This window comes from Myotis lucifugus, unplaced genomic scaffold (assembly GCF_000147115.1).
Source record: "Myotis lucifugus unplaced genomic scaffold, Myoluc2.0 scaffold_49, whole genome shotgun sequence".
NCBI lineage: Eukaryota > Metazoa > Chordata > Mammalia > Chiroptera > Vespertilionidae > Myotis > Myotis lucifugus.
In genome coordinates this window covers 1,563,816-1,579,749 of record NW_005871097.1, presented here as the reverse complement: position 1 = coordinate 1,579,749, position 15,934 = coordinate 1,563,816, and the positions used below count along the sequence as shown (strand labels likewise).

Sequence of the window (15,934 nt, the reverse complement as noted above, 5' to 3'; positions counted from 1 at the left end):
GATAAAATTATTCTCAGAGAGGGTGAGACTGTCCAACTACAATCATACAACAGGCTCACAGAAGCACCAAGACACTGAAAAAGCAAATCTTAGAAATATCTTTCCAACACAATTTTGGGACATAGCCCAAGGTTCATTTCCCAGATTATGGAGAACCAGGTTCAGAAATCTTGGCTGTAAGGATGGCCAATTAGAAGAGGCTGTGTTCCAGGCACAGATTTACAAAGAAGCTCTGTCTCCTCGGATGAGTGACAAATTCTGAAGAAAACACAAAACTCAGATCTTAGAAAAGCACTTAAGAATTATGACGTTATACTGACAGTTTTGGAAACCTCATTTGTGTGTGTGTTATTGATGAGTTTCTGTTTCAATGTGTGACTGACCCATGGGCAATGATTGGTGGTAATTATAGAGGCTGCCAGCATTTGTATTATCATGAATAATCCTTTAAATACATTATTTTGTTTGCCCTGATACTTTCCTTTCCAGAATAATCAAGATACAACTGTGAAATTAGCTTCTAGTTCTAGTAACCAAAGTGCTTTCAGGGAAAAGAATTCAATCTCACTAATAATCAAAAATTCAAAATAGAACTTATGGAATTGAGAGAAAATTTAAGAATATATGATACAGACTCAGCTTTCAGCAAAGGTACAGTGACATGGACATTCATGTCCACTATTGGCAGGAATGTTGCCAGGTATAAGCTTTCTAGAAGGTAATTGGGCAGTAGATATCAAGGGCTTTAAAATATCAAAATGCTGACCCATTAAATCCAATCCTTGGTATGCATCCTATGGAAACCAGGGATGAATGCAAAGATGTTGACACAGGATATTTATAGCAACACTTCTACTAAAAAATAGAAACAACTAATAATCAACTTATGATACATAATGGAGTATTATCGGGTCATTAATAGCAAGAGACTCTAGAAAATACTTATAACTTAATATGAAGTCAAAAGGGTGAGATATAACAATGTACCTAAACTATGACAGTTTATATGTACGTATGATACTGTATGGAAATATACCAAGTTATTAATAGTAATAGTCTTAGGAAAATAACACTAAAGATGAATTCTATTTTCTTTATTCTCCATTTTTATGAGCTAAGATATATTATTATTATACTAAAATATTATTTTAAGTGGAGTGCTATGGCCATAGCAGTTTGGAAGATCAGGAGTGTGGTGACACCAGAATTACAGTTCAATGTCAAAATAAAACAAGTAATAAATCAACAGCTGAAGGCATAGGAAGTGGGCAAGGAGATAACCTTTACTAATCCAAAAGACCACACAAGTGAGAAACTCAAGAAGCCACAGAAGACAGATATTCTGTTTAGAAATAACTTGATATTACCTGTCTTGTTTAAAGTAGATAACATGGTTGAAGTAACATCTGAAATAAAATAATAAAAATTAATCTAACCATTGGCATGATTAATAAACACATGCATCTTCCTAGGTTCTCTAAACACTTCACTCCCCCATCCCTGGAGAAGTTAGAGCATTTTGCAAAAGCCAACTGACATTACCAAATGTATTTGCTGCCCTCCCCTTCACCGCATTATCCATTCTCCAACCCCCAGAGACAATTCCTGAGCAAATATTCATTTGTTCAAAATGTGTTTCCTAAACACATGTTACATGTCTAAAACATAGCAACACTCCTATAATTATTACATTTAAATAAACCATTTAAATAAACATATAGTTTAATATTTTGTCTTTTTTCCTCTATTATAATGAAAGTCTAAGGGATATGATATTTTCACAGTTAATACTAACTTTATAGTACTGTGGATGCTTAATATATTTTTCCTAATGGAGTTCATTCTTATGAAAGTAATTCTAGTTTAAATTTGGAATTCTTCATTATATTCAACTAACTTGTAGGGAAACCTCATTTTCATCTTGTTTCACTTAAAATGCAATTTAAAATCTATTCTATTGGTATTTATTTTAATGGAAAGCATTCGAGAATTTATTATTCTGGATGAAACTTTAGGGGGGAAAGGCATGTATTACATTATCACACTTTTTAACCACATACAATAGGACCCAAAAACTACTGCCAAAGCTATTTTGAAGATGTGCTTTCATTGTAAAAAGTAATTGCATATAAAAATGACAATGCCTGGTCCTTCCCATTAGACCAAAATTGAATTTATACCAGTTTTGATCAGTGTGAGCTGCATCTATGATTGTTTAGCTCTTAGCTGCCAAACACATGGTGAGATTTTATTTTGACTAAGGGATTATGAAAAGTATTGGGTTTTGACTGCAATAAGATGGAAGGCTGTCTTCCCACAAAGGGGAGGGAACAGAATGTGCTGCCCTGCCCACCTCCCTCGAATATAACCCAATTCTTTGTCCTTTTCTCCAGCATAATGAAGCTAGTGTTTTATTTTATAATATTTTAAAATTGATAAATCATCTGTAAAAAGGCTGTCTTTGAACACTTTGTGCCTCCAAATCCATGCTGAATCATATTGAAGTCACTGGATGTGCCTTTCACATTTAAACAATCTGTCATGTAAAAAATGTGTTTGAATTGTGTTGGTGAGCAAGCGAAATGGGGTACTCAAATGTGGTCAACATTTCTTTTTTAAAAGATAGATTTTTTTATTGCTTTCATAGAGGAAGGGAGAGAGAAATAGAAACATCAGTGATGAGAGAGAATCATTGATCAGATGCCTCCTGCACACCCCACACTGAGCCCACAATCTGGGCATGTGCCCTGTCCAGCAATCAACACTGGCCGGGCAACATTTCTTTTCTTTTACAGAACAGTTAGAGTGATGGAGGGCTGTCTTCCCTCCATGATAATAAGAATTTTCTCATTTAACCAGAAAGTTTAGATCGCCCTCCAGGTTGTCAGTCTTGGGTTTCTTTGGGTTTTCCTTTTTGATTATTTGAATATGGAAACCCGCAACACCATTCATTATACTTATATTCATATTAATGGTTATCAATTTTCACTTGCTTCAGAAAAATTCTTACCATTTAGGCTTGTAGTTTCAACCTCTTTTGTCCCAAGGGGAAAAAACAATACAAAGATATAATTAAATAAAAAATTTAACAAATTGGACTAAATCTAGATTTAAATTTTTTTCAAAATCTTGCCTGGAGTACCATTGTAGTATGGGACAAAACCAATAGGAGAGTCAGCTGCAGGAGAAAACACACACGTTTTTCAAATTAATACTTTGAAACAATTATTTATTGAATTTTAGGGAGTTAGAACTTTTGAGATATAATTATGAAAAGAAGTGGAAAACATGAGACCAATATGTAATTAAATCTGCAAGTCCTATAATCACTTAGTATACCTTTAATCAGAGAATTGTAGAGAAAGAACCCAAGAGATGAAATGAGTGCAATTGTATCATTTTACAGATTTTACAGATGAAGTACCTGAGACTCATGATCACAAAGCCTGCTCCTACTTATGGGATATTATGGAAATAAGTTTAGGAACAGCAACAAAAGTAGTATATAAGATATACTACTTTCAAAAATTTTCAGCCAAAGAGTTCTAGAAAACATTTTATACTTTAAATATTTTTCAAGCTACAATTAGGACACATATTGGTACATTGGGTCCATTTGGTTATAATGATACCTAGCAATTCTTCCCATAGGATTAAAAACAAAACAAAACATTGCTATCACCTAACAATTTCCTGGTATGTTATTTAAAAGTACGGCTGCTATTAAGACAATCAAGTTATAAATTTACCGTAGAATAACTCCACTTATGCTAAGGGCTCAGTCTACTACACACACTTGGCCAGTTTATATATTTAAAAGATCCAATGGCTTGACCTCTACATATACACAAGAAAAGTAAACACAAATATTTTACAAGGAAGCCAAGCTCTGCAGTAGGGAGCCTGATATTCAGCCTGTAAGGACAACATTTGGGTGTGTCAAGGCACTTGGCTGGACTGTGTGTTTTAGACTGCTCATGCCTTGGCTGAAACACACACACCCTGTCTGTCCTACATTATTCATTCCATATTTTGTCATTTACTACATTTTTTAAATCACCAACAATATTTTTTTCAGAAGTAAGACAGTTCCTGAGCAGTAAGATTCGAAGTGTGGGCATGGAATCCTTTGCTCTTGTGGCAGATCAAAATAATTGGCCAAAGCTGGTTTTTAATTAATGACTCTCAGTTCTTCTAAATACTGATGACTGGTGATGCCATCCAAAGAAGAAGGCTGCAGGCACAGCTGCCCATCTGTCCCTGATGTGCACTGGCTCTTACCTTCCAATTAGTGCAGCTCTCCCCTAGGGCACCCAGAACCCAGGCTGTGACTGGACCCAAAGACCCATATACCATTCCATGGAAACAGAATTTTGTAAAGATATCACTCTGATTAAGTCTGGTGAAGGCTATTGTACCAGGAGAAACATACGGTGGTTTATTTTACCCTAGAAGCTTCACAATGAGGGGGCAAAATGGCACAGTAAAAAGAGCTTGGGATTTGGAGACTTGCAGTCCTGGGTTTGAATCTTTGCCCCATTGCTAAATAGCCCAGAATAACGATTGTTACTATTTATTGAGGATTTACTCCATTCCAGGCACATGTTTTATCTCATTTCATCTCCACAATTACCCTATGAAATAGGTACTATCATCCTCTCCAATTTACAAAGAAGAAACAGAGGCGCAAGAAAGGTGAAGGAACTTGCCCAAAGTCACACAGCTAGCAATGGGGGTAGGAGGATGGCGGCTGAATTCAAACCCAAGTAGTCTGGTTTCAGAGAATGTGTGAACATGGACAAGTTTTATCCTCTCTGACCCATAGTTTTTCATCTCTAACATCAATATAATGATTCCTATGTTGAAAGATTGGAAGCAAAATGAGATGTCTGAAGACTCCCAGACATGTAGTACGTGCACAAGAAGTAATAGCTATTATTATTTTTAAATGAATTAATAACAATAGAAGCTCATTTTCACACAACTAAGAATACAGTGTGAGTTGACTCACTCCTTACCACAAAAGATTGTTCTGTAATATATGGCATACCAGAAAGAATACAGAAGTAGGAGTCAGAAAAGCCACCTTTGTGTGGTGTGGGGCAAGAACTGTGTGACCTTAGACAAGGTACTCAGCTGCTCCAGGCTTCATGTCATCAACTAAGTAATATGGGGCTGGACCACTTTATCCCTGAGGTTCCATTCCAGCTAGCAGTCTTGAGTATAGGTTCTATTCCTGGTTCCTGCTAAGATGGGTCCTAGTTATAAATTTCTCTTTAATGTGTTTGCCTCCCCATTCTTATGAGTGCTAAGCCCCTACAAGCCTTTTGAAAAATATTCATTCAGTGAGGGTACTGAGGAAGTTTAAGAGAACATCTCATCCTTCAAATATAAGAACATTGGCATGTTTATGTTCTTGATGCTCTTTAGGAGACTTGTGAGCTAGAATACTAAAAATAACATTGAAGAACTTAAACAGTTACTGTAATGAAAATCCACAGTTTACTCCCCAGCTTTGTCCAGCAATGTGTGAGAACAATATACCTGTCCTCTTATGTTTGCTACTGGCTTTTTAGTTATAGATTTAATGACAGAATTTAACATAATTAAGCATCATAAAAAAACCCACAACAATTTTGCTGTATTTGACTACATGCCATATTGCATGGAGAACTTTTAGATTATTTTTCTGAAATTCCCCAAAGTCATGAAATAACAGTCTTACCAGACGGTGGTAACAAACTGGAATTACCAGCATTGTCTGTTGAGGAAAAAGGTGATTTAAAATTAGTTTAGTTTGCATAAATTCATAGGAGAATAACATCTTAAAAGGGAGTGAATGTAAAATGAGTTGCAAATAGCTACCAAAAGAGGGCAGTATGTTAATTTACTATTATTTCTAACAGCCTAATCAGTACTTCTTTTCAATTCTCTACAAAGGCATATCTCCGGTGAATCAATTCTTCCAATTTAACTGGTAACCATGCTCTATATATTTTGTTGTGTAATGGTTTAGTATGTTTTAAATTAAAAATGATTAATAAGACCTTTAGTTGTTGGCTAACATTCTTTATAATTTGTAAAAGTAAATGTATACATCTGCATAAATTAAACTCCCATTAACTGTGCTTCCATTTATACCTATTAGCACAGACTTTATATCTATTACGCTACTTCTTTCTTATGAATTAAACTAAATCAGATGCCTCTGGGTGTATAAACTATAAGAACTGCTGTATTACTTATTTGGGGAGATAGTCACATTCCGTAAAAGCAATTTTATTTTTTATCTATGAAAAATAATACACACTTATTGGAGAAACTTCAGAAATTACAGATAAACAAAAAGAAAATTAAAACCACCTATAATTTCACCCCCAGAGATAAATTACATTAACATTCTGACATATATTCTTTTTTCTTTCTATGTATATATGTATATGTGTATATGTCTATGTCTATATCTATATCTATATCTATATCTATTTCTTTCTATGTATATATGTATATGTGTATATGTCTATGTCTATATCTATATCTATATCTATATCTATATCTATATCTATATCTATATCTATATCTATCTATATCTATCTATACTATTGACCCTAGAATAAAGTGGGGATTAGGGGCAACAATCTCCTGTGCAGTTGAAAACCCATATATAACTTTTTACTCCCAAAAAACTTAACTGGTAATAGCCTACTGTTGACCAGAAGAAGCCTTACTAATACATAAACAGTTGACTAACACGTATTTTGTATGTTATATGTATTATACTAGTATGGTGTGTTCTTACATAATGTAAAGTAAGCTAGAGAAAAGAAAATTAATAAAATCATAAGGAAAATACATTTATAGTATTTATTGAAAATATCCACATATAAATGGATACAGTTCAAACCCATTTTGTTCAAATTTAACTGTATATAGATAAATGTATATAGATAACTGTATATAGATAAGAAAGATCATTTCACACAAACTATAACCTGATTTTTCTCCATGTACCCAGAGTAGTTAATGACTTGATAGCCTAATTTAGTTGAAATTGCCTCCTCTTAGTCTCTGCCCCTCAAAATATCCCTCATGTTACTTTAACATTCTACCAATCAAAGAATATGTTGAGTTAGCAGAAGTTTAATTTTTAAAATACTCTTGGGAAAGAGCTGGTTCTTTGAAAAGATAAACAAGATTGATAAACCTTTAACTAGACTTATCAAGAAAATAAGAGAGAGGACCCAAATAAATAAAATCAGAAATATAAGAGGAGTTATAACAACTGACACCACAGAAATACAAAGGATTATACAACAATATTATGAACAACTATATGCCAATAAACTGGACAACCTGCAAGAAATATATAATCTCCCAAAATTGAATCAAGAAGAAACAGAAAATCTGAACAAACCAATGAAACAGAAGCAGTAATCAAAAAACTTCCAATAAATAAAAGTCCTGGACCACAGGTGAATTTTACCAAACATTCAAAGAAGAATTAAGACCAATCCTTCTCAAAGTATTCCACAAAATTCAAGGGGAGGGAAGACTCCCAAACTCATTTTATGAGGCCAGCATTATCCTAATTCTAAAACCAGATAAAGACACTACAAAGAAAAAAAAGTATAGGCCAATATCCCTGATGAACATAGATGCCAAAACCTCATCAAAATATTAGCTAATCAAATCTAATAATACATTAAAAAGGTCATAAATCATGATCAAGTGGGATTTATTCCTGGGATGCAAGGTTGGTACAATATCTACAAATAAAGTAATATGATACACCACACTGAGGAAGAGTTGAGTTCCAGGAAAGAACGATAGAGAGTGATGCTGAAGGGCAAAAGAGGCTAATAATGGCTGCCATAGCCACCAATGGTTCCAACCTTCTCCATTGTTAAATCCTTTGAGGAGAGCTGTGTACCCACAGGGAATGTGGCTGATTTGAGTTTCACCTCTTTCTTAGATGTTAGAGGACATGGACTAGTCGAGCATAATAGGAGAGCCAGAGCAGAAAGGGAGGTTTCCTGGAAAACCCACAAAGTTGGTTGACCATCTCTGGGTTGGATAGGCATGGACTCACAATCAGGAAGTAAAACCTGATGAAAATTTAGCCCAAGGGTTAAACCAGCCTAACCCACATGCAGAGCTGGCCTCTTCCATCATGGAACTTACAGAGCTCCCAGCAGCAATGTATAGTGATGAAGGGAGGGAATCGTGTAAATAGAAGCTAGAGATTTAAAAACTTTCTGCCCAACTTTTTTCTTTTGTCATTTTTTTTTCTTCTTCTAGGGGACTGATTGCTCAGTGACTAACATTTTATTCACTTTCTGCCTCTCATTATGATGCTCCACATCACTCCTCCTGTTGTAACATAGAGATGTCCCCATAGGCCTTGCATTTCCTGAGTATCGGCCTCTGTTTCTCTTGGGCTCTCTCCTAACCAACTTCCCATTTATTATAACCAAAGAGGTGGTCGTCATTTCCAGTGAGTCATATATTTGAGTTCCATGCCACTCTTAGGAGACAAAATATTTCCATTGTTAAAAAGATTCATAAACAAAGAAAGGGAAAACAGTGAAATTTTTCAGATTTTCCTTTGGAAACGAACAAAGAGCAAATTTTAAAGCATTATTCATTTATTGAAGTTTTGATTTAAGTCAATAAATAAAATTATTGTGATGTGTCTATAAAATTTACTCAGTATGACTCCCTAGTGATTTAAAAAACACACACAAAGTCCATATATTCCAATTATGATGAGCAGGAGTTTGGCACACATAAATTTAGCATGGAAGCCAAACAGAGGAATTGGAAACTCAAGAAACTGGCTCCACTAATGGAGCCTCTTTCCCTACGTTTCCTCCCTGACACATTGTTTCAAAATTATTGCTACCTCCCAAACTCCAATCCCACATGGCCAAGTGTGGTCTGATCACTGCCATGTAAATGCCTTACTGTCATTGCCTCTCCAACTCTATATATCTAAGAACTTATCTCTCATCACCTCACATCATTTTCATATCTAATCAGTTCTTGAATTTGACAGTATTGCTGGTAAAACCAGCCAAATAATTTAAGCTGGAAATTTCAGTATATTAGTTTCCTGTTGCCGCTGTAACAAATTACCACAAATTTAATGGTTTAAGACAACACAAATTTATTATGTTAGAGTTCTATGGGTCACAAGTCTACTACATGTTTCATAAGACTAAAATCAAGGTGTTGACAGACTGTGTTCCTTTCTGGAGGCTCCAGTGGAGAATATGTGTTCTGCTTTTGGGGGGTTTTGACAGAATTCAGTATCTTGTGGTTGTAGGACTGAGGTCCTCATTTTCTCTCTGGCTATAAATTGAGGGCTTTACCAAAATCTGGAAGCCACCCACATCTCTTGGCTCATGCCCCATTCTTTCATCTTCAAAGCTAGCAACTGTGGGATGGGATGGGGAGTCCTTCTCATGTGGCATCCTTCTGACTCACTCTTCTGCCTTCCTCTTCCACTTATAAGAACTCATGTGATTAGATTGGCCCCACCCAGGTAATCCATGATAATCTCCCCATCTCACAGTCCTTAACTTTAATTACATCCAAAAAGTCCCCTTTGCCATGTAAAATAATATATTTACAGATTCTAGGCATTGGGACATGGACATCTTGGGGGAGCCATTATTATTCCCACCATACTCAGAAACCCAGTATTTAAAAATTATGAAGAATATGAGTTACAAGGGTCCACTTTTTATGAAGAAAAATCCCACAAGTGTTAAGCAAAGGATCCAGAAACCCAGAGTTAGTTTCAGCAATAGAGCCGAGTCTACAAACCAAATTGCTCCTAACTCCTCTCGTTCCTCACCTTCCATCTCCATATCCAGTCAACCATCCTGTGCATTCTTCTCACTGTAACTTGAAGCTGTTGCAAGGATTAAAGACAGATGATGTACTAGTATGTGTGATAATAGTGAAAACTGATTCCTGTGATCCAGGCTTAATCTACCAAGAGCTTCTTACACATTTTATTATTTAATTAGCCAACAACTCTTTGAGATATGTAACTTTATTAGCATCAGTCCTTTTTAGTGCTTGAGAAACTAAGGCTGGCAAAGTTTATTGACGTGTTCATGGCCTCATCAGCAATTCACTGTAGAGCTGGGATTTGAATCCAGGTAGTCTGATATCAGACTACCCTGTGAGCCTACCCTGTGAGCCTCTATGAGATGATCAGAACCTACCCTGTGAGCCTCTATTCCAGTGGTTCTCAACCTTCTGGCCCTTTAAATACAGTTCCTCATGTTGTGACCCAACCATAACATTATTTTCGTTGCTACTTCATAACTGTAATGTTGATACTGTTATGAATCGTCATGTAAATATCTGATATGCAGGATGGTCTTAGGCGACCCCTGTGAAAGGGTCGTTCGACCACCAAAGGGGTCTCGACCCACAGGTTGAGAACCACTGCTCTATTCTATCATGCTTTCAGTATCAAACCCTGCAGACCATAAACTAGTATATAAATGTATGGTATTATTATAAATATTCTCTAATCTCTCTCTCCTCTGTTCCTTCTCCCCGTGCTCATTGTCCCCTCCTGAGCCTAAGCCTTGACTGCCTCAGACATGAGTGAAATATTAGAACCCTGGAATCTTTTCATTGGAAGGGATCTTAACATTCTTTGCCTCTGACTTCTTCCCCAATGCCATAAGCCATCCACCAAATGCACACCATTGGCTGACAATCCCAATTTAGCTCCTAAACAAGTTCTATCTTGCCTACACAGTGGGAATCACATTGAAGTTTTTGAAAGTTTGAATTGCTTACCAACATTTATAAGTCAGGAGATTTCAAATAAAATTTCAAACTTTCACCCTCCCAAAATTGGACAGTTTAGAAGATGCCTCCTTTACGTCAGCTCTCTGGCCCATTAAAGTATGTCCTGGATACAGAAGCCAATGAAGATGGCTCTCTCATCTTTATATCATCCACTTGGCATTTGAATATATACTCTTAGGCATCGTAATTAACTTTGCCATTTTATGTCGTGTTTTCCTAACTAGATGCTAAGCTGCTTGGTGCTTTATTTATTATCCTCTAGGAATCCAGTCCAGTGCCTTGTATCCAGTAGATGTTCAAAAACATTTTTTGATTGACTGATGACATTATTAAGGAGTCTATCAATCAAGGATCAGTGAGGAACCCATGGCAGGTAGTTCAAGAGCAGGCATTTAATCCAAATATCGCAAGGGGTCAGGTCCCTGTGATAGAAAGCAGAGCAGGGGAAAGATGAGGAATGGATCTGAGATCCATGAAGCAGAATCCATGAATGAAAGAATTGAGAATTCTTGGATGACCATTATTCAGAATCTGAAGTTTAGAGTAGTAGTTATAACTGCCAGTCACAGCAGATAGATTGCTTCACAGATCTTATAAAGGGTGTTAAAATGATCCTTCAAGTACAGATCACACACAGTGACTGCAATAATGTACCTTTAATTGACTTTCCCTCTTTCCTTAATGCCTTCTCCCTGCTCCCTCACTCCTAATCCCTGGAATCAACTCCCAAACAAACTACCTGCACTCAAGTCATGCAAGGTCATGTGTGGATGTTTCTGAAATTTACATTTTTCTCCCCACTGTTTGATACTATGGGGTATAAGACTTAAAATGAGGACTGGTTAGTTGTCTTAAACCTGTGACTGTGCTAATACTAATGAGTATTTACTTCCAACACATTCATCACCAGGTTGGATGAGAAAGATAAAGGTTTAATCTTTATGAGTGGATATAAAGAGGATATGACTAACCCCCCTTGCGTGAATATTTTAGACCCAGCCAAAACTTGTAATCTGGTGGCAGTCCTTCTCTGGATTGAATTACTGTTTCATAGAGAGATGATCAAAACGAGGTGCCACACCTAGGCACTCTTATATGGGAACCCTAAAAACAATATTATTTTGTTACTAGAGGCCCAGTGCACAAAATTTGTGCACTGGAGGGGAGGGTCCCTCAGCCCAGCTTGCACCCACTTGCAATCTGGGAGCCCTCACTCCTTACTGCCCGCCTGCTTGCTGCTCCTTACCACTTGGCTCGCTGCTCCTTAGTGCTGCCATGGAGGTGGGAGAGGCTCCCACCACCACCGCTGCGCTTGCCAGCTGTGAGCCAGGCTTCTGGCTGAGCAGCGCTCCCCCTGTAGGAGTGCACTGACCACCAGGGAGCAGCTCCTGCGTTGAATATCTGCCCCCTGGTGGTCAGTGTGCATCATAGCAACTGGTCATTCTGGTCATTCCACCATAACAGTCGGTTAGGCTTTTATTATATAGACTAGAGGCCCGATGCACGAAATTCATGCAAGGGGCTTGGCCCCTGCTGCCACAGCGGCTGCCTTGTCACCCACCGCCACAGCAGCCGCCTCTGCCTCCTCTGCCTTGGCCCCTGGCCTCTGCCGCCTCTGCTGCCTCTGCCTCAGCCCCTGCCGTCATGGCTTTGTCCTGAAGGTTGTCTGGAAGGACATCTGGTCTAATTAGCATATTATGCTTTTATTATTATTATAGCTTATATTGGTACTTTAGGGCTTGGGACAACACTCTTCCAAGAACTGCATTTTCAGATTTTACTACGTGACCAACAACATGAATGAAAACATTTCTACTTTGGCATGGCCTCAATGTGTTTACTTGAGCTGTGGCCATTTCATGTCACACTGCTCAATAAATGCTCTGACATAACGTTTTTATTAAATGATTAATAATGACATCATTCAAGAAAATTTCAGTTCCTAGCTGATGGAACGTCCCAAAGTGCAAATGATTGACAATTCTAGGTGGGCTTTGACCAAATGGGAAGAGAGGAAGATGTGTTTTAGGTCCCCCAGCTCCTGTTTCTTGCTCTTCTCCAACCCTCTCACACCACCCATCTCCTTGTCCTTTCCGCCCCAGAACTAGGCTCTCTCAGAGGTTTATGGGCCATCCCTCCTCCAAGGGTCTAGGAGATGCAATTTAGAGTGTCCATAAATTCCCTGAAATAGAATACAAATTTCTGTGTGTATTCATATGCATTTTTTTCAGGGAAGAGTAGAGTCCCAAAAGGGAGTCTATTTTTAATTAATAAGCATTTATATAGCATTACTATGACCAGGCACTTCATAAATATTATCTCATTTGGTTCTCATAAAAAACCATATTAAGTAAGTTACCCTCATTTTACAGGTATGGGCAGAAACTGAGGCACAGGGAGGTCAAGTAATGTGCCCAAGATTACTAGTAAAAGGACAGAACTAAAATCTAAGCCCCACACTACACTACACTGGACTACTTATTTTGGGCTGTGTTCTGAAAAACTAAAGCACCACTGACCTACTGGCTATCTGTTCTGTTCCCCAAAGAGGGATGTGCACTTTAGGAAGGATAAGGTAGGAGATATTGGGGCATTATCCCCCCTTCCCGGTACCCCTGAAGTTAGATACATAGACAGTAATCTAGGCTGCTGGTCAAGGCCAGTGCACATAATGCTAGCCATGATTTGTGTTCACTCTACTTGTGAAGGCTGGTAGCTTCTGGAACTATTTCAGTCCAATATGTAAATGTGGCTTAGTGCTTCAGGGGGCTGGCTGGAGGGAGGCAGACTGCCTTTATTGAACACTTACTACACTGGTGTTATATCCTGCTTCTTCGTGGAATCTCTCACATTCCCATGAAACAAATGACCCTCTACTCAGATCTCATCACTCAGCCATACTAGCCTCCCTACTGTTTCCCTACAGAGGGCATATCCCCACTTCAGGGCTTTTACACTTGCTGGTCCCTCTACCTGCGACACTTTTCCTCCAGAGAGCCCCTTGGTTTGCCCTGGCACCTCCTTCAAATTTTGCTCAAATGTCACCTTTTCTAAGAAGTTGATCCAGACCACTCTATTTAAAATCACAGCACTTTCCCCCTTAGCCTGACCCTTTCCATCCTCTTATTCACAGCACTCCTTGCCAACTAATGAGTACATATATTATTATCTCTGTGTGTACAAACACACACAAACTCCAAAAGTGGGTGTCTTCTAACATTTCATGCCCTAGACCCCTCACTCGCCTCATCCTAGTCCCAGTCTTCTGTAATATAGAAGATTTTTTTTGGCCTACAAAAACCAATTTTCACCCCCATGGGGGCGATATTGCCCCCGTAGAGAATGCATACTCTAGGATTATCTCTGTTTCCTCCTGAAGAGATACAGTTTAGAAAAGCAATAATTGCTTGGGTGCACCCTCCTCCCTGAGTCCCACTAATGTCTAGGGTGACTCTGCTATTGGTTGACATGTTCTTTCATGCCACAGCACCTGTAATTTATAAGTTAGTGAGAGTTTCTTATGGTAGAGTTTTAAGTGCAGAAGCACTTGGTAAGGTGGAGGTGAGGGCACTATGGGTTAGGATATAGAGTTTCTGGTCTTCCTTGGATCATACCACTCTTTGCCAGCTCTCAGTTGAGCAATAATGGCTTGGCATCTTAGTTTAGGTGCAGAGCCTTTAATAAGGACTCAGTACCAAATGGACTGACTCCCCATTCTCCCCTCTCACCAGCCCCTACCCCATTCTCCCCTCTCTCCGGACCCTGACAGAACAATGTTTTTTTTTATATAGCTATGAAATAAACAAGGAGCATGATCTGAAGTGGGAAGGCCAGAGTGGGCTACAGCAATAAATTGGGCAAGACATGACGAGGACTTGAACCTGTGCTTCAAAAGCTGATATGAAAAGAGAAGTTCAACAGATACTTATAAGGTAAGATGAGAGCATCTGGGGGTGGGGTCATTGGGATGTGGGGGTGAGGGGGAAGCAGGAGTCAGCTGCCAATGGTTAACCTCTCAAACCCCAGCAGTCCATGTGACATTGCCCTGAATCCCTCAAGTGTGGTAGGAAGGTTAAGAACCTAGACTCTGAGGCTCAGACAGCCTAGGTCCAAATCCACCACTTGTTAATTTTCTATAACTTTTGTAACTTTGGGTAACTTACGTAATCCACCTGATACTTCAGTTTCCCATCTAGAAAATAGGGGTGAAGATAATCATAATAAGACTTACTTCATAGGTACTACGATTACAGCATTGAGAAGAATATACAGTAAATACTGCTCATGTAAGTAATTAATACAGTGAGGTTCTCTCTATTTCTCATTTTCCTAGTGACTTTTTAAAAAATGATTTCTCATGTATGAGCTAGGGACAGTTAGATTCTGCAGGTCTTCTAAGGGGCTGCTAAACCCGGCAGTCTTAGACGGCGGAGTCCCGCTGCTCCCGGCGCGGACACTCCTGGGTGGCCAGCACAGGCACAGCGACCACGCCATCTTTGGAAACAGAGCTGCTTGAGACTAGGATCCTGGCCTCAGCACCACCCAGTCTGATCGCAGACGCATACCAGGACCCTGCAGCCACTGGGAACAGAGACCTGTGACCACAGCTACAGATCTGCGGACATCAAAAGTTCAGAGATCCCCGCTGCAGATCCGTGAGTAACAGAGCCCATCCCCCCCTTCCCGCAGGCTCGCGGGCAGCGCCTGGGTAACTAACTGTTAGACCCTCCCCTTGCCGGGGCCTCAGGGTTGCAGAACTTTGGCCTGGAAGTGCGCGAGTACCCTGGAACTGATTCTTTTGTGCACTGCGGGCTGCCGGAGCCTTGGGCTGGGAGCAAACCAAACGCGCGAGCTCCGGGGAACTGGAACCTAAGCCCCACTGCGGGCTGCCGAGCCCTGGGCTGGGAGCAAACCAAACGCGCGAGCTCCGGGGAACTGAACCTACGCCCCACTGCGGGCTGGCCGAGGCCCTGGGCTGGGGAGCAAACGCGCGCGAGCTCCGGGAAACTGAACCTAAGCCCACTGCGGGCTGCTGAGCCCTGGGCTTGGGAGCAAAACGCGCGAGCTCCGGGAACTGAACCTACGCCCACTGCGGGCT

At 39.2% G+C, this 15,934-nt stretch overlaps 1 protein-coding gene across 1 annotated transcript in view; it reads right to left on the bottom strand.

Moving 5' to 3' along the window:
* ADGRG2 (adhesion G protein-coupled receptor G2) overlaps positions 1-15,934 on the bottom strand; it is a 112,416-nt gene that overhangs the window by 42,349 nt on the left and 54,133 nt on the right. Inside the window, exons 4-7 of the mRNA XM_023753686.1 lie at positions 5,726-5,761; positions 3,134-3,178; positions 3,011-3,034; positions 1,368-1,406 (exon numbers count right to left, since the gene is read on the bottom strand). Coding sequence (XP_023609454.1) covers positions 1,368-1,406; positions 3,011-3,034; positions 3,134-3,178; positions 5,726-5,761 — 144 coding nt within the window. The remainder of the gene's footprint in view (positions 1-1,367; positions 1,407-3,010; positions 3,035-3,133; positions 3,179-5,725; positions 5,762-15,934) is intronic.